At 36.9% G+C, this 27,053-nt stretch overlaps 1 protein-coding gene across 1 annotated transcript in view; it reads right to left on the bottom strand.

The window, feature by feature from the left end:
* LOC146004116 (uncharacterized) overlaps nt 1–27,053 on the bottom strand; it is a 99,234-nt gene that overhangs the window by 63,603 nt on the left and 8,578 nt on the right. Inside the window, exons 3-7 of the mRNA XM_083142780.1 lie at nt 21,964–22,037; nt 14,720–14,858; nt 12,797–12,943; nt 10,736–10,975; nt 3,507–3,564 (exon numbers count right to left, since the gene is read on the bottom strand). Of these exons, the coding sequence (XP_082998906.1) occupies nt 3,507–3,564; nt 10,736–10,975; nt 12,797–12,943; nt 14,720–14,858; nt 21,964–22,037 (658 nt within the window). The remainder of the gene's footprint in view (nt 1–3,506; nt 3,565–10,735; nt 10,976–12,796; nt 12,944–14,719; nt 14,859–21,963; nt 22,038–27,053) is intronic.

Below are 27,053 nucleotides of genomic sequence, written 5' to 3'. Positions count from 1 at the left end.
AGATATATGCACACAACTAATGATAATATCCATAAAATATTAATCAGAAACTTTTACTTTTCATTAATTGGATCTAACTTTTGTTTGTTATTCAATAAATATTCAATTATTTTTCTATTTGACATTAAGTTCCTTGCCAGGGCAGTTGTTTTTATGCAAATCTTGGCGATCTTAACTACATGCAAGCTAGATGCTGTTATATCTCTATTCTTTTACTATATTTTACCTATTCACGTAATAACAACAATACAATATTAATTAACTTACATATTTAATTAATATTTTAATTTAATTCAATATAATTATTATTATTATTATTGCAACACTTGGTTGGACTCCCCGAAATGTATTTCTAGGTGCAGTATGTGTGTTTATATATATGGGAGGCTGAATTTTGTACCCCCCCAAATGAAAAACGTTCCTGCGCCACTGGATGACACCCCAGGGTGCTTTGAGCCAAACAGGGTATAGGCATCTGGCAGTGGGAGATCATTGACTCTTCAGGTGCGCCGGGAGCCAAAATACGGCATCCAGCAATTCGTAGTCTGAAGGGATGATGTGCACTGAAGGGTGATCCAGGTTACTGTCTTTCGGAGTATTGTGTATATTGTGCTGTTGAAGTCCGAGGCAATGTATGAAGCGATCGATGCATTACATGTTGTTCTTGTCTTTTCCAATGCCGTGCATGGTCTCTGGTCCATGTGATTGAAAGATTAACGTCTCCAAAAACAATTACATCCCCCATAGAGGATGCTGACAGCACTGATTTATAAGAAGTCTCTATAACTGCTGGCGGGCAAGTTTTGTGTGGTCTGTAAAAGCATGCAATGAATAATTTGTTCCCCCCTCCACCTCCCCCAGGAAGTACCTCTACCCAAGGAACTTCACAATCAAGATCCAGGTCACTTTGAACCACACTTTCCCATTTGATATTCACACAAGGCATCACCTCCCACCCTTCGGAGCCACTGTATTTCCTGTACATGCTCAACTGTTTTGAAAATGGCAGTTCACAATCCAGTACACTGTCGTTGAGCCACATTTCAGTTATTGCAATACAGTCTTGCTCCATAAAATTTAACAACTCAGTAGTGCAGTCAATAAGTTTATTTTTTATGCTCTAGGCATTGTGGCTCTGGGCACATGGAATTTGTTTCATATTGGCCTGTTCTATCATGATTAACTGTATCGGATTTATTTTTTGAGCAAAGTAACTATATATATATAAAAATATAAAAGCTTATTTATATGAAAATGGGAGTAAATACTCACTTTTTGCGTACTTTTGAGTACCTACTCTGGTACCATCTGAATGTTAATAAACACCTGCTCATCTTTTTTATTAATGTGACCAATAACAGGTTTACGTTTCGAATGAGAGAATGATAGAAATGAACCATTGTCGTTAACATGGTAAACTTTTTAGAGTTTGTCATTTTGCAGGAAGTTTCTGCTCTCCGACTACTGTGCCCAAACTGAACAGATGACACAATACCAGTGTTTGAATAATACAGAAATCAATAGTCCAAAGAGAATAGAGTTACAGTGCACCAAATCTCATACACAGTACAGTCAACGCTGGATGTAGTGAACTCTGTCATAGTTAAGATTCGACTATGGTAAACTCAAATACATTAATAATATCATTTATAGTAAACTTTCAACTTGCATTTTAATGAACTTAGGTAAGGTATGTGCATGGGGTGATGTGAAGGTAGAGCCCCACATATTCTTGATCTCGGCCATAGTTGGGATGACGTGATCAGCATCATGCCCGGCTGCCTTTACGCTCCAGGTACCCAATGATACGAGGCTGTGTGGGCCTCCGAGCCACGCAGAAACAGGGAAATGGCTGGAAAATTTTCTGGTCCAGATCACCTGCCCCGGAATTCAAACCCCCGTCTGTGTGGTAGCTTATGATACTAAAAGTAACAATTTTTCATGAGCATTTTATTTTAAAAGGTTTTAATGAACTTAAAAAATAAAGTGCTCATGGAAATTTTTTACTGTTAGCATCATGAGTGAAGTTCCATATTTTTCAGACCATAAGATGTACTCTTAATTTTCAGATGAAAATTTGGAATATATCACAATTTATTACCAACTAACAGTAGCTTAGCATAAAATTTTAATTGGACATATTGTCCAGTGCATTTCTTAATAAATGTAATCTCGAACCATTGTTACTAACGTTCAGAGAATTAGCAGCAACTTATCAGTATGAGAAATAGCCATTCCACACTTTCACTTAATTTACATGTGACACTTTATGAGAATCTCTTCTGTACTCTAGTGCTAAAAGCTTGACCACTGAATGTCACTTAAAACTGTAGACTACCACACACACATATTTAGGTTACACCCCAATTAATCTGAACACAGAACAAGTGAATTGAAGGTGTAAGGAGCAGCTTTCCATGTAAACACAGTACCATAACGGGCATTTACCTTTGTAGCCTCACTTGGTGCTTGAAACTGGATTTTCCCAGCTTTCACTTCAGTGTGCATTGACGGACCTTCAGCCAATATGTTGAATTTTAGATGGAATATTTAAAAGAAAAAGTGCATCTTGTGGTCCAAAAAATATGGTACTTCAAAGCAAATTAACTTGAAACCTGTGGCTGTCTGCACTGACTCATCAGTTAAGTTAAGTTTTGAGAAGTAAACATTAAAATGCAGAGGCATGTTATCTTTGAATGACAAAGTCAATATTATCGATGACACCGAGCATGATCTTTCTCTGGCAGATGCTGGTTTCGTTTTTTTTATTTTTATGACCCATTAGTGAACTAATTATCTGAATCCATGCGGTTTGATTATAAGCAGAGTTCATTGTAGATTCTTTCCTTTGTTGCATGTAGAGGCATATATACGTACTTACTCCTGTGATATGTATGAAGATAACGACTGTTGCAAGAACTGTAAATTTCATCACCCAATAAGCATGTAAGTACACTAATAAAGTCAAATTTCAAATAGATTTTACACTATTTTACTCCACTGGAATTTCACATAATTCACTCTGGAAACGGCATCTAAGTTTTAAAAATAAATACAGTGCCATAAAGTCACACACCACTGCATGATGCATACAAGTCATGCATTCCCATCAAATCCATAAGTCACCAGCATTAAGAACATACAAAGGACTAATCACAGGACATAAAAAAAAGAACAGTTACACTTTTTTTTTACATGTATACACATTCTGGTGGCAACATGTGCATCTATAGTGATTGTACCAGCACAGATAAAAACAACATTTCTGTCTGATACCATGATATTAACCAATGAAGAAGGCAAGACCTTTGCTTTGCGCAAAGGCAAGTTTTCTTTCTTATTTTTGTGTGCATATTTTCTGCAATCAAGTAAATAATTGTAAGCAGTCCTATTCCAGGGATAAGTGTTTACATAACAAATCAAACAAAAAAAACAAAAAAATGCTGCCTTGCTGTTCACTAACAATCTCCAAAACTGCATGCAAACAGAAAATCACTTTCACTTACCTTCGTTTTCTTTATTAGAGGCCCTCGCACCTTTCTTCGGAGTTGAACCTTCCAAGTCCTGAAAGAGAAATTTATTCATGTAACAAAAACACCACATACAAACTAATTCATACATATTTTTCAATGTCAAGTTTCAATAATTACCCGCAGCACTAAATCATTTGTACTTTTGTTATTTTATGCTACTTTTGGCTAATCACAACAATAAGGATGAGTGACAGATAAAAATTGATGAAGGGGCTACTCACGAAGAACTTCTATTCCGAGGCTGGGACTCGGAACCTTGAAAATTCGGTGGCGAGATCAGAAGTCAACAACCTAACTTGCTGGGCCACCAGCTCAGTAAATTAACATGTTAATGGTTTTCAACATTAATTTCAATAACTTCAATAGTGCAAGCCAATTATGCCGAACTCGATATTGACATGTATAATTCCATATCGATTGACCCAGCCCTCACCTCAGTGAAAAGATGGCTTGCTGAGGTCTCACCAGTAGAAATGTCTGAGGTATCCAAGTTATTGGAAATCTGCCTCAGGCACAATTATTTTCAGTTTGAAGACAAATACTTCATACAAACAGAAGGATTAACCATGGGCAACCCCCTCTCTGCTTCCATAGCTAACATTGTGATGCACCTAGCCAAAAAGGATATCCTTCACACCAGAACTCCGGTACATAAGATATGCCAGATATGCAGACCACACCATTGTCGTTTACAAAAAGGATGAAGAAATAGATCTACTTATAAAAAACTTAGCAGCATTCACCCCAGGCTGAAATTCACAATAGAACTGGAAAAACCAAGGCAGTATCAACTTTCTAGACCTAACCATCAAAAGGAGGGGCAACAAATTCACCACCACAGTCTACAGAAAACCAGGGGCAGTGAACCAATATATCCACTCCCTCTCCAATCACCCACCCAAATGCTAATGTACGGTTTAACTTCTACCGAAAAGCTTTCTCAGGCTGCTCAAGTAAAGAGGATCTCAAGGAAGACGTTACCATGGTTACAGACATAGGACTTCAGAATGGGTACACAGTACATCAACTCTCTACATGGTGTAGCAAATCTGAAATGCATGTGCGACAACCTAACCTACACCACCCAGCCAACAGCAATAAAACAAAATGGATTGCCTTCCGTCACCTCCAGACAACATCCAACCGCCTAGCCAAGACCCTGAAACAGTATGACATCAAACTCACACAAAAACCAGTGAACGAAATAGCCAGTCCTAAGCAAATACAAGATATCTTTCCTTTCACCTCTTGACAACCCACGAGTATATAACACCCAGTGTGAGTGCAACTCGCATTACATTGGCAGATCCATCAACGAACATATACAACAGCACTTAACAGATGCAAAAAAATCCCAACCCACAACCAGACTAGCAAAGCACCTCAAGTTTAACAGACATAGTATCCCAAAAGTTTCAGTCAGGCATATAGTGCACACACGGACTGACACAAAAATCAGAGATGCGTGCAATTATGCAATTTCCACACAATCTGAACATCGACAGTGGTCAGGCACATCATGTTTGGCTCCCGCTTTTGCAACAACTCAAACCTATCACACGCAGCCGACAAACTGGCTACACCAGTGCTCCTAGCGGTAAGTGAGGACACAACAGGAACCGGAAGTCAACCCAACAGTGAAGCATCGAGTTTCCCAAGTGGATGGCGACAGAGGCCACCAAAATTAATAGAACATTTACAAGTAAGTTTCACGGAAATTATTTTAGTAACTCACTTACGTCTTCTTATTATCAACTGCAATAAGGATGATGATTAAATGAAATTGGTGAAAGAACACACACATTCATACCCATCCAAAGACCAGGATACATATCTGGATCTTTCGATGGCAGATGGGCAAGTTCAATTCCAACATAAATATGAATACAAACGTAACATTATTGTCACTAACAGGATTTCAGTATATTTATAGTATCTGTTTAGTACATGAATAGTCTGAGGTTTCAATTCCTATGATAAGTAATTCTGTTACCGTTTAATTTTAAAAATTGAGAAAATTCTCCCCACAATTCAATTTACAAATTATCCGTAACCTCATTTTAAAGTTCTTGCAATAGGCTTGAAATTCACAAGAGAAAGTTGTTTAGGTTCTTTAAAATTTTGCTTGAAAATCTCAAAAACACATTATTCATTTCCAGGTTCTCACTAATTTTGGCAAAACAAATTATTCATAATTGGGAAAAGAGAGACGGGGTAGTATATAAATACGGAGAAACTAGTTCTCACTTTTATCCGCGAAGCTGTTTTTTCTTCTTTTTCGATTAATTTCAGTGGCCACTGCCACCATCCTCGTTGGAACTTGCTGCACAGCCACTGAAATTAATCGAAAAAGAAGAAAAAACAGCTTCGCGGATAAAAGTGAGAACTAGTTTCTCCGTATTTATTAACAAATTATTCTTCGACTTTTCTAAGTTCTCCAGGCAATTTTATAATAGATTTTCAGACAGCTCTGTGGTGCCTAACATATTAGTAGCCATGTTCTCAGCATTAAACTGCACTTGTTGTTCAAGAACATGATTCCAAATAAATCAACAGAAATAAAATATAAAAACTTTATATACCAGGTGGTCCAAAAGTCCCGGAACGGTCACATATCGTGAGAAATACACATCGAATCGGAAAAAGAAAAGAATACCTGTTTAATAATTAAAAGAAAGCTTTTCAATGAAATCACACTTGATTCTCCAACCCCGCCCCCTCTGAAGTCCTCTTTTCGATTCTACAATACAAAATGGGGGTTTCGATTTAAAATTTCAGAGTTGCCCTAGAGGGTGGGGGTGGGGGATCAAGTGTGGTATCATTGAATAGCTTTCTTTCACTTATTAAACATGTATTTTTTCGTTTTCCGATTCATTGTGTATTTCTCACGATATGTGACCGTTCCGGGACTTTTGGACCACCCGGTATATGCATAATCAAGAAGCTAATTCAAGGAAAATATGTCACTAAGAAGCTGGAATTTATTGTATTTCAAAGCAGTGGCGGCTGGCAGCTAGTATGATGGGTAGTGCCAACGTGATCAAGAAATAAAAAAAAATTTCGCTAGCATGTCATAGAAATCTAATGAAAGAGGTAATTTTAATGGAACTTTGTTTACTAAAATTCCAGACAAAAGTTCAGAGTTCCTAAGATTGGTTTATTTTACTTCGCATTTGTACTACTTTTGGCTAATCGCGAAGATAAGAATGAGTGAACACTTGCAAAGAACACCGATGCCCAGGCAGAGATTCGAACCCGCAATCCCTGGCGTCGTAGCATGCTGTGCGGAGGTCGGCCAGAGTTTCTAGGAAATAAATGCGTAAAATAGAATTGATGTTTAAATCTGGCGTGGGACAGCCAATTTGTTTAACTTTTAATTTAATGTCGTATAGTACCTTGGAAAACGGTGTATGTAATAATTAGGGCTGGGAAGTTGAAGACCTCTAAATTGCCAAAAAAAGACCTAAAAATATCAAAAAAAGGACCTAAAAATGAAAAAAACGACGTATAAATGTGATCCAAATTAATTAATAACATCAGTTTTAATTACATATTTAATGAATAAAAAAATAAAAAATTCTGGTGGTCTGGAACACACAGTGCGAAAAAAACTATATGAATGAAATGCATCTTCTTTCAGACATTATATATTTTTTAGATTAACATAATTTGAAAAATCATATTTGAAGAATCATATTTTGCCTAACCACACTTGGGTTACAGAAGAAGGTGAAGTTGGAAAAAAAAAAGCCGTTAAGACCTAAAAAAAAGGACCAATAAGCCAAAAAACGCCGAAAAAGGACAAATAAAACCCATCATTTTCTGACCTACAATGACCCAAAATGAACATATATTATGTTGGGCCTCATCTTCGGACACTAGGGAAAAAAAGGATTTTTCCTCAACTTCCGAGCCCTAGTAATAATGCTCTAATCTGACTCATCTTTACTAACTACCCTTCCTTTCACACACCATCAGACACTTTCACTTCACTAAAAAGAAAAACACTGAACAATCAGAGATATCGAGTTGATCAGGGTATTCTCGCCTTGCTTTGTTTATAATTTGCAACCCCAGCATGGCAGACGGTACATCAACAATCAGTGTTACTAACAACTGAAATATGATTATCTGCTAAATGAACTGTAGATCTACAAGTTTTAGAATTGAATGCAAGAAATTGAATTATATCTCCAAGTGAAATTCTTATACTGATAGATTTTCTGTGTGATTTTTACAAATATTAAAGTAAAAAATCCCCTGGTGATGCGAATTCCCTTTGATATTTAGGCAATTCTTTTGTACAGAAAATGTCTTCAATGTTGTCAACGTCAGTTGCAACACATGAGTGTCTGTGTGCGTGAGAGCAATTGATGTATATTTTCTTAAGGAAGAAATCGATAACAAACAAGTCTGGATGGCTCTTCAGACCCATCTATCTAAATGGTTATATAAATTTCGGGAAGATATTACGTTCGTTCTTGCCAAGTATGCAGGAAAGTATCTTTCTTGCGAATTACTTCTCCAACGAATATTACAAATCGGTCAGGATAAGTCACTTCTCTGTGAAGTTTGCAACTATGTCAACACAATGCGAAAGCTCTCGCGTCGTGCCAGCCGAAAAGGGGCACGGCTGGTTGTTTTATGGCTACCCCTGGGCTCCCACCCAAGACTACTAGAAGGAAAGGCTGGGGTCAGACACGCCTCTTTTCGCGACTGCCGCGGGTGTGACGTCATGGGCGGACAAACCCCCAGCTGAGTCTTTACCCCATACGGAAAGAAACGTGGAAGGGCTGATCTGTTTTGTACTTTTCGCTCCTTTTTTCTTGTATTTCTGGATTGTTGGGTTCAGGGTGCGAAATCCTGGAGTGGACGAGGGGGATTTCCCCCCACCAATAATCTTGGCCTCATAAATCCCCCCACCAAAAATTTCCCGGGGGGGCAGTTTTTGTTATAACAAAGAAAAGATAAGCAATTACTTTTCATTTCAAATATACTTTACTAAGAATAATATCGAAAACACACACAAATTAGTGTGGCTGTGAGTGTTGAATGCATTCTCTCTCAAGAGATCACTAACAAATCTACATCAATACGCACAATAAAAGTAAAACAAGAATGCAAAACAATAATAACTGTAAAATATAATTGAGTTATATTAAAATAAAATAACAAACTAAAACAAAAACTTACACATAATAAAACCACTTCAACTGCCATAATTTATTAACATCTTTAACCGGTTAGTAAAGGAATTAGTTAGCTGCTTTACACTATCTGATATGTATGAAAGTAACAAATTAATTTCTAATTAATAATCATAATTATTTTAATTGAGTAATTTATTTTTACTTTTAATAACATTGAAAAATATGTACATCGTATAATTCACACATATGTTTGTGGGGATGGGGGTTTTAGGTTAAGAAGTTTCTCCCCCTCACCAGTTTTCAATGATTTCGCACCCTGGTGGGTTGTGGGGTGCTGCAGTAATTAATACTCAAGACTTGGCTATCTCCCATTCTAGTGCTCAATTTCCTTACTATAGAGTTGGAAACTTCCCCAACCAAGGGTAATTCCACATCAGAATTCATGATAAAAATTTAAGGTTTAATATGTAATAGCTGGATATTGTGCACCTCAAATAGATAAACCGTGTTGCCGAGAGGCGACACTGGTATGTCTCGTCGCGTGAAAATTCCATCTCTTCTCGTGTCTTGTCTCCTTAACAACACTAATAATACATAGTAACTGTTATAATTCCGTTGGAAATACACAACTTGCTATTTATATACGAGTGATGCTTAAATGACAACGTAGTTCAACTTCCGTCCTCCATTGTTCTATTATTTATTCAGTCAAATTTTCATCACAATCCCCCCCCCCCAAAGTTAAGTGGACGCAACCAGCTTTCACATACCCGCCTGTGGGCACCCCTGTTCGACATCCCATTGATTATATATATATATATATATATATATATATATATATATATATATATATATATATAAAGTGAGCATCGACTTTCTTCAGTTCTATGTCTCAAGTTTTCGTTCAGTCGAAAGTTGTTTAAAGTGTTTGTGACATAATACACACGGAACTTCCTCACATTCCTCCCTGTGTAGTTCAAAGATTCATAAGACTCACAACTGTAATCTGAATAAGGAAAATTAATGATGAAATAAATATCGATAGTCGAAGCAAAGTTACCAAATTTGAAGAAGTTAAGTGAAAACAGCTCCTCTCTCAATCCTAAAAGAGAGCAATAGATGAGGTTGTTTTCTTTTACATATTCAACTTATCCATAATTTTGGCTTTCTGCCTTTCTTTATTTAACAAAACGCATGACCAGGAATATTAACTTCAATTTTACATGAAACTTTAGGTTTCAGAGAGAAATGTGACGACCTAAAAACTACCGATTCAATACATATGTTAGTAGCTGTATAATCCAATTCTGAAGACATACATTATCTCGGATCCTAAGTGAACCTGTATATTCAGTCCCAGCTAGCTTCTGGGCATAATGACGGCTCTTTTTTGTTCATAATTTCTGCATTGATTCCGCTGCGAAACCGTGGCGCGGAGCGATCTGTCCGCCCGTGACGTCACGCCTGACGTCAAGGACCACGTGATCAGGTATGGCCCCAGCCTTCCTTCTAATAGTCTTGGCTCCCACCTCCTCGCTCGTTAACTGCGGAGACTTTTTCATGCCTCCGTGCATGCCTCTGCCCACAGGCCAGACTATGCTGGCTCAGAGCAAGTGAGAGAACAGCTGGGGATGCGGCGCAGGAATTGAGGCGGCCGTAAGCTCGAACGCTTACGAGATCCGAATCTCCTAGTTCGTAAATGTATTAATTTAACTATATTTTGGCAAAGCGAGTGCTTTTTCTTTTTCTGAGGGTAGAGCCATGGCAAGGAGGCTCTGCCCTTAGAGCCGCCGCTGTTTCAAAGTACTGATAAGTGTATAAAAAATTTAATTTCCTCTTTACAGTGTGTGGGAAACCTTATTTCTTTTGGAAAATATATGACATATATTAAACAGGTATATTTCATCAGTAAGTTACTGTCCAAACATGTAATGGAGAACAAATACAAGATCGTAATTTTCAAAATATCTTAACAATGAGGGCGAAAGAAAGATTACTCAATAACAAGTTCAACAAACATGCAAACTTACACACACTAAAATATACACTCACCCCCTCTCCTTTTGATAACTTGCGTTTCCCAGAAGAATCATCCTGTGCATCTGTTGGCGAGACTTCAACTATCCTGTACGGAACGGGAGGCGGAGACTCAAGCATCTCCTCGTCTGCAAACTTCTTAGGTTTTATTTTACGACCACTACGGCTCACTTTCTCCGGCTCTTCTGGCTTAGGAGAGCTCAAGTCACTCTTATTTGAAGTCACGGACATTCGTTTCTTCTTTGCTTCGGGCTGCTAATGAAACAAATCCAATGATAACTCTAGAAATCTCACTATGATTATAAATTGCAGTGCTTTCAAAATACATGCAGCCGAAAAATTGATTGCCAATTACATCCATGCACTATATAAATGCACTTTTCACCATCCTGATCACTATTTTCTAGTTGTTGCTAGACTATGCCACAGAGAAAGATCTGCAATGTGATTAGTGATGCAGAGGTGTCTAAATATTATCATAATCAGAAAAAAATATTAAAAAACCAACATTGAAGCATAATTTGTGTTCTGAGATTGGTAACATGGGGAGCAGTACTCTTACATTGAGAAAGGCCTCATGAAACAATTGTAAGCTGAGGAAATTATTAATATGACACCACTAGCAGTAGATTTATGTAACAATAAATCTACAGAATAATTTTAAGACAAATTAGAATACTTTGTTTAAGCAAGTGATGAATAGCCGATGTTAACTTGCATTTAAATCCAGAAACATGGGCACGTACGATCATGCGAAAAGAGAAAACAAACTGAACCGACATACTGCTAGGAACACAATGCACAAGCACACTGTCAACTGGGCAGGATCCGTGTGTATTGCAACTGCAGTTAGAAGTGCCAAATCAGGTACACGCAAGACAAGCAGCAAGTACGTGCTGCACAGATCATTTGGTTCCTGCTATACTGGGGTGGGCCATTAAGGAATAATTAACACACCCTAAAATTTCTGTAATGTATATTCCTTTTTCACAGATAAGCCTGGTGATGGTAAGCATAGAGAGACAATACATGATGCAATGTTGTTTTTAAGGAGTTTAAGTCTCTAACAATGGTAATTTATTTCTGACTGTTCATACAGTTGGGGGAATAGTTTTCTTGTGTTTCTTTCTTCTAATTACTGAAACGTATGGTTCCTTATGAGTATAGGCTTACTAGCCTCATCTATACTGGATGAAATGAGGGCTGATTCATTACAATACCTTTCATATTTTCAGAGATATTGAATTTTAGTCCAAGCAGTAAGTTTGAATATTGTGTTGAAACACTGGCATCCAATTGTTAAAAGTAAAAATACTTTGAACTTAAAGGTTGTTTGAAGTCCACAGATAAGCTAATTGGGACCGCACTTACAGTTTAAAGTGGGATCTTAACAACTATGCACCTGCACCTGGTATCAAACCTGAGACCTCTTGATCACAAGGCGATGAAGTTACAACTATGCTATCAGGGAGGACCACCTATCAATACTTGTTTCGGTTTGTATTCATCTATAGTCTTAAGCCAGTTATGCCATTGAAATTTCAGATGTGGTCAACAGACAGACATCTGGTAACAGCAAATCTTAGGAATGGGGTTGAAGAAATTAGACGTGAGGAAAACATAGCAGACAATCAAGGCAGTGTATTTTTCAGATGCCTTGATTGACAAGTAGAGGTCCAACATTTGTGATATCCTGCCCAAGTTATCTTTTGACTGTGGTTTGAGGTCAGTGTACCATCTACTAGGCTTGGCTTCTGGTTCCGGAGATGATAGCCAAGGTTTGCTAATGTTTTCTTCTTCTTTTTTCATGGCGAATGCACATTTAAGCTAAAGGCATCCTCCCAACACCTCCCTCTAACTAGGCGAGTCTGTTGGACCCAAAGGAGGGAGTCTTGCCCAACAAAAGAATAAAATAAAGTGAAGCAACAACATTGATCTTCATTTCAACCCCTAGCATCACTGAATTTGGCAGATGGTAGGTCGGATCTGATATTTCACAGGTTCCAACATCAACCCTTATGAAGGTTGACATTTGAGGTAGAAAAGCAAAGAAATTTTTTAAAAAAATGCACTTACCTCTGAGTCACCTCCGACTTCATCCCTTTTCCGTTTGTTCTTCTTGACTTTTTCAGGCTCCACGCTTCTAGCGCTAGTGCTGCCACCTTCATCAATAACAAGGTTGCCCTCGGTGTCACTATCTGCAGATGGCTGCGAGCCATCGCTCTGAAAGACAAATTCAAATTCATTTTAAGCCCAGTGTGTATGAATGATTAGAGGATACACAGATATGACTTTTTTTTTTTGGCAATAAATAAAAGATCATAAAAATTTTTACAATGCAATCATTTAACATGGAACAAAAATGATTCATTTTCTCCTTAATTAATGTGTGTGATCATGACTAATAAGTTGGAAAATAAACTATGTACATGGAAATGTATATTATAAAGAGCAATCCATTGAATTGTAGACTGCAGCATTAGTGTTTGCACTATCAGCAAGTGAGGCACTCGTAGCCATTTGTTGACATCGTAGAGCGTCGATGAAGCAAGCACACAACAGTTTCTGTAATTATTTTCAAAAGTGATTTACTTATCAGATTTATTTAAGGAGGTGTTCAAACTAGTCGCCATCGATGCGCACACATATTGATACATCTTTATTAAGCAGCCACTAACTTAAGCAGGCACGAGGGGCTAGAAACCAGTTTATACGGAGGTCCTGAAAAGGAGACACGAGACTGAAGTGGTAAGGGTCTTTCTTTTGTATTGTGTGGCCTGTTTATTAGTCTGGCCACTGTGGAGTGATAGGGTGCATGTTACGTATTGTGTTTTTCTAGTGTACTCAACTGCGAAGTGTGTTGTGGCTCAGCAAATGTTTTCTACTGCAAAGCGTGCATTTATTTATGATTCATATATGTTAACTGATTGGCACGTGAAGTTCAAAGGCAATTTGAAACAAGATTCTCAGGTGTTCCATGTCCTAAATAAATCACTCTTTAAACTGGTTACGGAAACTTGCACGCTTGATTCATGGACAGTCTACAATGCCGAGAGACGGCCACAAGCACCTTGCTTACCGATAGCGCAAACACCGACATGGTGGTCTACACTTCAATGGATCGCTCTGTATAAGGGGCTTCCATTACTGATGGATACTCGGGGTAATCTCTATTGAATGTATTTAATGTGAGATGTGAAAACTGGAGAGAATATAGCTTTCTCAACAGCTGGCACAGACCAGCTGGGAGACTTCAAGGCAGGAGTACTGTCTTAGTGCGCTCAGCAAACTTGTGAATAAAGGAGGGTGAAAGAATATGTGTGAATCCCAACATTCAACAGTTGATTGGAGATGTGGGTGTGTGCTTGTTTCTCCAGAACAGCTGCAAGCAGAAATATTGACATTTTCACAGTTGTACTATGTCCACCATATTCCCCAGATTTGGCACTCTGACCACTCCTCGTTCAGTAAAAAGAAACACACAGTATGCAAATAGCAATTTCATAATAATAATAATAATAACCCAAGGTGCAACAGCGTGTGAGGGCCAGGGCCTATGTACAGACTACCAGTCTCACTCTCACCTGCCGAGGTGGGAGATCATTCAACCAGCTACAGGGTATTGTGTGGTCAGCACGATGAACTCCCAGTCCTCATTGTAGGTTACCATGACCGGGTAATGCTACTCATTTGTAGCTCCCCAATTTCTTCATGATGGCTGGTGGGCCACCTGTCCCATACAGAGGTCAAAATCTCAGGAATAAAATTGTTATGTTTCACCCAGGAGACTCGAACCTGTGAACATGCAGGACAATAGCAATTTCATACCAATCACAAACTACAAACAGCTATCCATGGAGTGTCAATATCAGAGCAGAATATGTTGAGAAATCCATGTCACCATTCATTGTGTGGAGCACATGAATTATGCCTGTATATTTATGAGAACAATTACTGCCGAAACAGTGCACTCAACCATACTTAAAAATTTTCTCTTACCTTTGTAAATGGGCCAGAAGCATTGGGGTCATTTTCGATTTGCCACAAGGCTTCATTGAAACCCTTCCTCTTTTGTGGTTTTCCATATTTATCCTTATTTTCTGCATATGGAAACACATCTTCTTCTTTACATATTCCCCTGTAAATAGTACAAATCACAATTTAAAATATGTATTCGCACTCGCCTGGTAAAGAATGATGAGATTTTCTCAGGATATCAACACAGATGTTGCATGAGAGAAATTTGTCAAATTGAAGTGCAGTGATAGTCAATGTGTAAAATGATCCTGGTGTAGATGGCAGGCCAATTGAGTGATGTTCGATCAACTACAGCTCTCTCAGCCAACTAATGCCAAGGTGGACCCAGATACTGCCTACTTGACGACACAGTCCCACCAGTGATAATTTGTGCTACTTCGGTCTTCGTGAACTTTAAGTGTGATTTCCTTTCAGACAAAAAACTGAAAACAGATGCAGCTATGATGGTTCTCTACAGCATTGTTCAAATATCCTCATTGCTTGCCTAATGTACGTTCAACCATAGTTGCAAACAGTATGGTGAACTCAAGATATCTTCAGGTGTCGATATACCAATAAAAATCTTTTCACAATTACAATACAGATTGCACAATCAATTGCAGCATGCACAGTTTCTCTCTAACACTCCATAACCCATGTGTTTTAAAATTTTGAATTCCAGCACAATAATGGTCGAGAAAGCACTAGGAAACCTATCTGCACAATTCACATGAAAAAACAGAGGCATTCGCACCTTTTTTCTGTTTCTTGTTTTCATGCCTTTGAAGTGACCTGTCCCTCTTAGGCAGTACTCAATACAGTCACACGGGAACATTTCCTACCTTAAATCACAGCATGCCAACCATGAATTTGGCAGAAATAAGAAGAATAAAACGATGGTACATTGTTCGGAATGCAAACTATTTGGTTGCAGAAACCATTGTAGTACTCCTACAAAATGTCAGAGTTGTCAAAATAACAATATTGAAAATTTACAACATTCGGTCCCTTTTATTTGAGTCAGTACGACTTTTTTATGCATATCTTGTAAAAATAGGAGAAACATATTGAGATTTGAACATTTGTGTTTTGTAAATTTGATTGCTTTTTCTGTGAGTCAGTAAGATTTTGACTTTGAATTTTAGAACAAATAGTTCCTTTCTATGTCACATGACTGTCCCGAAAATCCAAAAGCAGCAGCTACAGAAAATTGCAACACGTTGGATTCCGCCACTCCATCTGTAACATCAACAAATCTGGAACTGCTGACAGCATTATGAAGCTACCACACACTGATGGCAAAGGGTCATGGACAATGACTGAGACAATATTGAGGTACTACAAAAGTGCTTCTGTGCTATGCCTAGGGTTACCAGATCGCTGTAAGGGAAATGTAGGATATGCTGTCCTAAAATGTAGGACATTAAGTCAAAATGTAGGACACAAAACATTCTCAATAAATACACATTTCTATAGAACACGTTAGAAAGTAGTTGAAAAATGACACTTTTCAGTTTAAAAAAATTATTCTTAAAGAATTTTTAAATGCAAATTTTCAAAACTTGCAATCTTACTACACAATCTAAGTGGTACTTCTCATAGAAGACAATTTTTATCAAAATTTCAGGTTTTACTCAAACTATAATTACGTTAGAGTGGACAGTCAAATTCTTTGAAATTATAGGGACCAGTACCAAACATTTTACAGACTTTATGAAAAAGTAATTTCTCTCGCGAGTCTGTTGTGTTGATGGTAATGAAAGTACTCTCTCAAACATTTGAATTATGACCTGTAATGGCAAACAAATATTCAGCAATTACCGTAATTTAAAATGGTTTCAGAAGTTTCATCTTGGGTAGTTTTTAGTTCAATACCAGGGTGTCTACCACAATAACACATCCAGAATTCTTGACTTTTTCTGGACTTTTCTAGACCTTTTTTCCATTTTTATTTGACCCCTAATTAGGTAAAGTTGGAAATTAGTAATTAAGAAAATAAATATTTATTTAATGAAAACCCCTACCAAAGGGCCAGTTAAGATAAAAACTTAAGCTGAATTTAAGAAGAGAATTAGATCTGCTTTCTCCTATTAATGCATCCTGAACTGTGTTTGACAGACAGGCGAGGCTTTGGCATCTGGACTCACAGCCAGTAAAATTTTATGTGGGGGCTTGTGTCAGTTGTCCCTATATGTTTGTAACTGTCCTTTCATCCATCTTATCTTACTACCATTCATCCTCATCTTCGCAATTAGCCAAAGGGACAGAAAAAAGTTAAGTAAAATAAACTAAATTAACCAATCTGTCATTACGATAGCAAAAATTCTTGACCACAAGAATAATTTATTGCCTTTTTATTGACTTCTTGACCTACTTGTTGATTTCTTTACTTTTTCTTGACTTCCATACACCCTGAATAACTATGCTCTCTATAGCCCTGCTTTACAATCAAATTATATTGAATAAGAATGGGCAACACCTTGTTCCATCAGTATAAACCCTAAGGCAAGAAATTCTGCTCAGGCATTGAACAGTGACGTTATCAGAAAGTGGTCCCAAAACTTTGTTCATTAATTGCTTCCGTTTTCCAGTTAATTGCTTCTGTTTTCCAGTTTGTTTAATAGCAGGACAAACTTTTTTCCTTTTTGGGCAATGACAATCAAAATCAATTTTAGTATTGAGTTTGGAAGCGCAGTCCATAGACTTGTAACTTGCATGTTTTTTTTCTGTTACCTATTTTCCTAATTAATATTATGTGACGCTCAAAATGTAGGACATGTCTGGGAAAAACTGGACGTCTGGTAACCCTAGCTATGCCTTTCGTGTGCTTACATGTACAATTGGGTTCACTATAATTTCCAACCCACGTAATTACACATAATCCACATATTTCAAGTGAAAGAACATGTGAAAACATACCCAGCAACTCAAATATTCAATCAGATAAAATATACTGAATTGTGGTAATGGTTATGTCTAGTTCTATTGGACAAAGTACAGGTTGTCCAAGAATTACATGAACAACTTTGACACTGAATTTTTAAAAAAAAAAAAACTGTGGAGATACAATTATAAGTTAAAAGAAATTGCAAAAAATGGACTTTGAAATTTTAACATTACATAAAAGCAGCATTAATAACTGAAAAAAAACAACAGCCCATTTCATTCTAACATCCTTGTCACTCAAAGTGGCCATAATCTTCACCATCAGCCCACGACGTGTTACATAACCTACTCCACACACTATGCCTTATCATGTAGATCATCATGACTTATGCGAAATCACAAAATCGCTACAAATAGAGCTCGGCAAGCTTAATACAATCTACTGATCTCGAATCAACCTTATTTTGAGTTGCTTGTTAAATATATTATTAGAATTATATTCCAGGTTTTTACTGGTCATTCAGCTGAATACCGAATTCTTCGACATACTGTGCATTCCAACAAGCATTTGTGTAATGACAAAGTATGTAAAATGTGACTCAAGCACAGTTGATCTTACTTAGTGGTTCAAATACAACTTTCTTTCAAACAGAAAACATAGGAAGTGTATAGCATTTTATTTCAAATAGAACTGAGACAACTGGGGTTGGTACCATCTGATCGACCACCACACATGGCCAACCTGTTAAGCAAGGAGGTAACGATCACAGTTCACAGTTCAACTTTATCATCAATTGAGCATATGAATTAATTGTTGAAAACATTATTAAGCATTCAGTAACATCTAGAATGCTGAAAAAGTTTGAAAGTTCAATAACACAAGTGAAACACTAAGAAAAGGGGTGAAACCAAACCATTATAAAAACACAGCTGCTTAAGGAGGAAGTAGTTTCATGCAAATGCTACAAAAAGCACAAAATAGCAACATTTAGATCACACATATAAACTGGAATTATACATACAGTAATGTTTACTTAATTTGCAGTGTCTGTGACTGCACATAAAAATAAACTTTCTAATCATTCACTGAAACTGAATGTCATAAGGGGTTGTGAAGTTAAATAGTAGTAATAAATTTATACAGCAAAAATCAATCCATTAGGAACTGTTTTAAAAATTTGTAATAATGATTCTTAAGATTATTTCTTGCAATTACAACATACTGTTACATACTTTCTGGAATATGGACAAGAAACATGGAACTTCATAGATTTTTTTTAGTAATTCCTCATACCTAAAGCACCCTCTCATCAACTATTGCGTATCAAACTTATTACTACCTGCATATGATTCTCTAAATATTAAAATAGAACAATGCAATAACACCACCAACCTCCAATCCACGAAGAAGTAAGACTGGCATGAGAATTTAGTCCGGTGCATGAAATGATCTTAAATTTCAATACAAAATTGCTAAGTCGTCCAAGCAATATATGGTAAAACAATAAAATTTTACGTTGTGTTAATTTGGAAAAGTACAGAAAATCAATTTCAAATGAATACAGGCAGTTTGTAGTTAAATACACCAGAAGTGTTGATTGAAGAATACCACATACATTTAGTATGCACCACCAATGAAAACTGGATACATGCACACAAAATCACACGCATACAGCATGTCAGGAATAATCGCACAGTTTCTCCATGTAGTACCGAGAACCTGTCGGCATATTCCTTTGTTTCTATTGGGACAATGTGACAACCTAAGTCTAGGCTCAAAGCTCAGGTTTAACAACATATCCCCTTCAATAACTATTACTAGAGGCACATATTTTTGGCAAATGAAAAAGCAAAATTTTGGTACAAAAACAGAGTGGATTTTGGGTTCGAAAGCAGAAAATAAAATAAAATTTCGGTGTTATAGCGGTGAAAAATCATGTCAAAAGTACTATACGAAATGACATTTTGGTTTCAAAATTGTGAATATAATCCTAAATTTGATTTAAAAACTGCACTTATTACACGAAATAAACTTATCCGTTCTAATAGCACATTTATGTAGTTACCAGAGTATTAAGTTTATTCCTGTCTAAAGGGGTCCATTTTTCTTATCAAATATTTACAGCCGAGTTAATCAATTTTCCGTGAATTGCACAATTTACAGGATACTTCAGACAGTGTCACGTCGGTACATAAATGGTAAATTTCACGTTTAAGAGTGTATTTTGCATTTTGCAGTTCATTTCGCATTATTTCGTGACAAAAAAGGGAAGAAAAATGCACATTACAGCATTTGCATGCCTCTAACTATTACTATGCAGAAATTGATGGCAAGATCATGAAATATATTAGTAATTAATGGATATGGGATAGCCACAACATAACTGGATTTAAATTATCCGATATGTGTTTTGGAGAGAATGGCTAATCTGAATATCTAAATAATATAAATATCCTTATTGTACAGATATCTGGATAATACAAATAACCTGCTTGTCAGACGAATGCGGTTATTCCTGATATCCAAGTATTCAGACTGCCATTTACTTTTTCAAGTTCAATAAGTTATTCTGATAAGAATGGTGTCTGAAATTAAGGAAATAATTACTAAATAAAGGATCGGGACACAAACTGAGAATGTTATTTTCTGGAATTTATCACATTTACGTTCTTTTTATAGTGGATTTACATTCAACTTAGTAATGCAGATATCTGTTTTAGGCACACAAAAAAATTCAAAATTATGCATAAAACAGATAATGAAGGATTTGTAGAGAATCAATACAGCAGAAATATGAACATGAATAATGAATAAAAGAATATGTGAAGAGCCCGTAAAATGTATAAATTTTAAAACTGTCTGGATAATGCACACATTCAGATGATCCAAATTTCCAGATAATTCGGATATCCAGACATTTCAGATATCCAGATACAAAATTATCCTATATCTGAATAAAATTGTATCCATCCCTATAATGGATAAGGGATACTCAATATTTAGTTCTGGGTCGAGATCCAAATATTAGAACCGCGGTTAACCTGAATCCAAAATTCTTTGACCATCCCTAGCACAGTACACACATTTGTTTGGTGCTACAAAGCTATGTAACCAGTCGAAGGGAATACTTGCAATTGTTCTTCTATCTATTAAACCCAGTGTTTACCTACAGGCATAGTTATCAAGAAACTACAAAGGTTGAAATTCATTTCTTAAAAAATATGAATGGATTTACACATTGCCACACCAACCGCAAATACAAAAACGTCCATGCTTCTTCACTTAAAGAGTCAGAATAATATGAAGAATTTCCATCATATTCACAAGGATTAGAACTGTAGTTAACAAAATTAACAACCTGATAATTTATTTTACACTCAAAACTAAAAGTTACAGTTGCAGAAGAAAGAGCACATGGCATTGCTAATAGTTTGTAACCAAGGTGGTTTGACTTAAACCAGGTTTATTTAAATCACAATTCATATCAGACCAATTTAAATCACTTTTAAAAAAAAATAATTTATAGATTAACGTATATAAGTAATTTGTAGATATCAGAATCACATTTGGTGAAAGTACATTAATACTGTAATCATTGAATGGTGTTTGTTAGGCTGTAAGATGCTCAAACATTTTGAAAGGAAACAAAATATTAAATGATGGGTTGAAGCTTACATGAAAGAAAAAAAATCAATATATAAACTCTAAACACAATTAATTTTTTCTTGATTTGAAAGTCAATAATTTTTGTAGGCAAAAATAGCAATAATTTTGTGTAGAATTATGTACAAAATACTAATCATGTTAAACCGTAAATAGTGTAATTATTATTAAGCTGCAAATAAACATGGTAGCTGATATTTTGCAAACTATCATTTAAAGCATCACCAAAATTCAGCTACAAAGTTGATAAAAAAATATTTTAAGTTACAATTATATAGTACATCCAGAACGTTACTGAAATTAAAGCTTCATTAACACACTCAACAAACTTTTCCAAAGTATATTTACATGTATTTTTTATTTCCTTTAATCAAACTGTTCAAACATTTTACATTTACCAGAAAAAGACTTTCCATACAAAAAAATGCATGGTGCCAAAAAACATACAAGCATTTTAAAGCATGTTTTCTTTTAAATAAAAAATCCAATTTAAATTTTAAAAACCCTGATTTTTATCCACCCTGTTTACAACTGACCTCACAGAAGCTCATTTTAAAAGCAACATGCAGAATGTAATGCAGACTCCCAAGACATGCAGCTCTTTCAAAAGCACCAACATGCTGGTCAGGAAGGCAGGAAGCATGCTGAATAATTAAGAAAAATAATTACAACTCACATTTCAAAGGTGCCATAGAACAATACAGTATATTTCACTGGTTTCCCAGGACCACCGTCCACTGTTCCTTCAACCTGCAAAAACAATATTCATGAGATTTCAATTTGTTGAAAAAATCACATGATTACATGTTTGTACTTACTTTTCATGGGTACCATAGAAATATACATGGTATTTCATGGATTTTCCAGGACCACCATTAACTGGGTCATCAACCTGCAATTGTAAATCACAGCGATATTCCAAAGATGGACAAAAAAATAATTTTAGTCTGGGTTTTTTCATGCCAAATCATCACCAAAAAAAAGGAAACTTTTCAACCTGACCATCTCAGATTTTCATGAAACTTGGTAGGATGGTAGAAGATATGAAGTAGTGATGGGTCGTTCGTGAACGAGTCGTTCAAAAGTAACGACTCTCTCTTGTGAGCGGTGAACGACTCGTTCACCAGAATTGAACGACACGTTCAAAGAGTCGTATGTGTGCCACGACTCCTCCGCCCGCCAAGCAACTATCTCCTTTCCACGAATTTTGCGAGGAAGGCGCATGCGCAAGTGTATACTCGCCTGGCGGCCGGAATTTTTTAAAGAAAGCAAGTCGATTCTGCGGGCAGCAAATGGGGACTGGAGAGGAGAGGGAGGGGGGTCCTCTCTGTTCCTTTTCCCTACCCCTAGTTGAGTAAAGCTGGCTGAAACGTGCCGTGTACGATGAGAGGGGAAGGAGCATGCTCGCGAGTCGACTCTTTCATTCGTTCAAAGAGTCGTGGCACACTTTAGCGACTCTTTGAACGAAGGAAAGAGTCGACTCGCGAGCTCGCGACTCGCGAGTGTTGTTTGCAGAGAGAGAGAGCGCGCAACCTCAGCCCATGACGGGCAGCGAAGAACAGCCAACAAATTTGTCCTGTAGTTTCAAGTTCGGCCAAACCATTAGCGCTAAAATTACAAGAAATTAAATGTTAGTAAAAAATATTAGGGGAGTATTGTAAAGATTTTGGGAAGGTGTTAGGCACAGACCTCTTGATTACAATATTCCGATTAGCCTATTTTGAGTTGTTATTGTTTAAGTCCACTTTATGTGCAGATAGGATAGTCGGGACTGGACCTACAGTTTAAAGTGGGATCCGAACCTCCACTTTGTATTGAACACGGTACCCCTTGATTACCGGCGACGTTATCACTACGCCATCGGGGAGACCCAATTAGCCTATTGGAGCATAAAAGTGGACTTATAACAATTTTTGCCGAGCAAACCATTTTAATACATGACAGCGTTAACCACTATGCTATTAAAGTGAATCAGAAAAGGGAGGCAGTAATTTATAATTTGCAACACAAAATACTTAGTGTGGAAAGCGATTGTTACTTTTAATTATTTTCTAAAGCGCCGGCCTCCATGGTGGAGTGGTTAGTACACCTCATTACTCATCCTGATCTTCGCGATTACCCAAAAAAAGTGACAGAAAGGCGAAGTAAAATAAACCAAATCAATCAACCAATCATTATTTTCTAAAGCAAGATCAAAGACAATAAACATCTTTTGTTTTATGTTACTCCAAATCCAAAAATGACGTAATACAAGCAGCAAGCACAAGTTCAAATGATAAACCTTTAGTGAAAATAACAAACATGTATTAAAACAAAAATTATAACTTACAATTTTTTATATTCAGTTAAGAATTACCTAATAGAACAAACCACATGATAATGAATTAATTATAAGTGGACTCGTGAAATGAAGGTCTTTTTATATTTGAATACTACATTATGTTCTGTTTTTCTGATTTTTTTAATAAAGAACCTGAGAGACAAACACACGCTCACACACGCAGTTATACATAATTTCTTATAATCCGATCTATAATAGATATTCAATTTGTTATAACATTAATTTAATATATTTTGTGTAATACAAGGAACAAATTTGAAATTATGCGGGGAACGGTGGGGATTTCCCCTCTAACGATCATATCATGCAATTTCCCTCTCTTTCTCTCTGTATGCATGTGTACATACATATACTTATATATTATACACGTGAGATTAGAAGATTAAAATTTAAATCACATTGAAATGATAACGTTATTAGAGACGAATCACAAATTTACACCAATAGAAACACAGCATTATATACAAAATAAAAGTAAAACACAAATGAAAAGCAAAGATAAATATGAAAATTCAGTGCGCAAAATCATTGCAAAACAAAAATGCAATCAATAAAATTAATATTGACAAAACTAACTCAAGTATTCTATAATGTATGCCGGCGTGGTTAGCACATCAAGGGTCTCGAGAAATATAGTTTAAGGAATGTAAGGGATGATCCTTCCACGTAGTACACCCAATTGTCAACCTCAGTTCCACATAGTACACCCTGGACTGCATTTTGCAGACTAACGAGGCTCTGGCGTCTATACCTACGACCAGTATAATTTTCGTAGGAATGTGTGTGTGTGTGTGTTGTCCTGTGTTTTGTCCTTATGTGTGCAGAGTGCCTTTACAGCCTCAGCTTTTAACCGGTCAGATTATTTTAATATTTTAGTTACTACAGGACATTACAGTTATGTTATTTTAGTTCTGGTAAGGGGCTGGATCCCGTGCAAAATAGCCTAAGTGACGCACACAAAATTTTAAATTCATATTCAATCATAGCCTTTAGTATAAAACAGAGATGTGATGGGGAGGGCCGGCCCCCGTGGCGGAGTGGTTAGCACATCGCGGCACGAGGGCAGGGAATCCTGAGGCCGATATTCGGTGGAAACACATAGCGGCTCGGGATACCACTTTTGCCCAGGCTTTGCTCTTCTGCCACTTTGGCTAATCGCGAACATGAAAATCAGTGATGATATAATGAAATTGATGAAGTGACACTCAGTTCCGAGATTCCTCTTAGCGCACTGTTCTAACCACTCCTCCACAGAGGCGACTGAAATTGTTGGAAGTGAATCAGTTTGACAAGTAGCAGGACATTACTAAATCGCAATGAAAACAGGGCCAACCCTTCCAAAGTTGGTGAGATGATGAGAGACACTCTGTGTAAAATGTACTGTCCGAGAATCTCGTCTCATTGGAGTAACGATACCGATTTATGCTTTGAAATCGATAAGCGAACAAGACCTGACAGGTGTTTTTAACTTGAAATCAAATCCCGAACAAGATATGCATTCTCATTCACGAGTTGAAACGATGTGCCAGTCATCTTGTCTCACCACGATACTCGATCGAGTTGCTCTTCCGCTTCGTGCACATGTAAACCTTTTAATTTACACGTTCAATTTTATTTATCCAAGAAAACAAATCTGTTAACATGAGAATGAACAGAAGAAATAAGCTACTAGTTATTTTCCCATTAAGGAACAAACAAATTTTAAAATGCTATAATTTCTTATAAATTAGCATGCAGTAATTATATTTTATAATTTATTAATTCAGTTTTATTATTTTAACTGCCTAACACGCTTTGTTGTATTTTATGCTTTTTTTATACCTAATTACTTAGTATTGACAGCGAGGATGAATGAATTTTACGTACAGATAAGCTAATCGGGACTGGATCTACAGTTTAAAGTGGGATCCACCAGGTATCGTTACAAGGCAACGGCGGAGGATGGATGGTGATTAGAGTAATTGACAAGAGGTTAAATACAGATTACCACTCATCTCTGGGCTGGGGTTCGAACCCGGAACTTTCGGTGTCAATAGGCTTACTTTGAGGAGGGTGACACCACTTATCTGTCACTCCAAGATTATTTCAAGCTGGTGTCTCGGATTCGATCCTCTGTGGAGGCACCTTGCCCAGTGATTTAGACCCCCAGTTTAAAATGTAGCTTCAATCCCGAGCATAAAGTGAACTTTAAATATTGTCTGACAAAATCGTTTTCATATGACGTGAAATATTTCATTAACATTAACGTGTAAATATTTTACTAATGAAAACAGCATTAAAGAATAAATATAGAAGTTTAACCATAAATCTCATCGTACATGATACTGCAAAAAAGCTTTTATTGAATGACTGCAGAATTAGGAACAACTACGTAAGATGGACATGGGTCGTGTTCACGAGTGATATAAACAGCTGTTGGCCATCTGCGGTGAGCCTACGTGTTAAGGTGTTTTACTAGTAGAAAGCAACATTAAAAAAAATACATACGTATAATTTGGCCCGCTTTATAGAAATTCGATCATACATTATGATATTGGCAGAAACTTATACTGAATGACTGTAGAACAACAAAAAGCTATGGACATGGATATGGGATGGACATGGATAATGTTCAAGAGCGATATATATTTCTTAAACACAGCTGTTAGCCATCCGCGGAGAGCGAGCGGGTGGATCCTACTTTAAACTGTAGATCCAGTCTGCTGGCGAGACTGCCGCCGCCGCGCCTTGTGTAAGAGAGCTCGCGACTCGCGAGCGAACGATGAGTGAGGAGAAGAGTCGCTAAGGCGAGCGAGTCGTTAAGGTGCTTAATGACTCTTCGTGCCGACTCGCGAGTCGTGAACGATGAGGGAGGAGAAGAGTCGCTATGGTGCTTAATGACTCTTCGTGCCGACTCGCGAGTCGTGAACGAATGATGGGGAAAGAGTCGTGGGACTGTGCTGTGACTCTTCGTGCTGTTTCAAGAGTCGTGAACGAGCGATGCTCGTGGAAATGCAAGCATGTGTCGCAGCGCAGATCTGGAGTGCATTTTGTTGCGATATTAAAACCAGTGATCGAATGCAAAAAAGGAAGAATATGTAAATGCACGTTATTACTAATAAAAGGTTGATATAATTATATAGCATTTCTGTGTATGCTATCGTACTGCATAATTTGCATTATCCGCAGCATGAAATGTAAACTGAAACAAGATACAAATATAGAAAATCTCACTCATGAGGCAGAGTAATGAAAACAAGTATGTGTATAAAAAAAAGTATAAATTTTGTTTGTGTGTGTGTGTGTTTACTGTTTACACATATATGTATATCCACACACATACAGAATCGTATTTGTATTTTTCTTATTTTATGCCGCTTTTCTTCAAATTTTAAGTAATCGCGATGATGAGGATGATGCGTGATGATATAGATGAAGGGACACTC

Source organism: Lepisma saccharinum, chromosome 21 (assembly GCF_977018435.1).
Source record: "Lepisma saccharinum chromosome 21, izLepSacc3.1, whole genome shotgun sequence".
Taxonomy (NCBI): Eukaryota; Metazoa; Arthropoda; class Insecta; order Zygentoma; family Lepismatidae; genus Lepisma; species Lepisma saccharinum.
The sequence above is the reverse complement of the archived record's forward strand: the minus strand, read 5'-3'. Positions and strand labels throughout refer to the sequence as shown.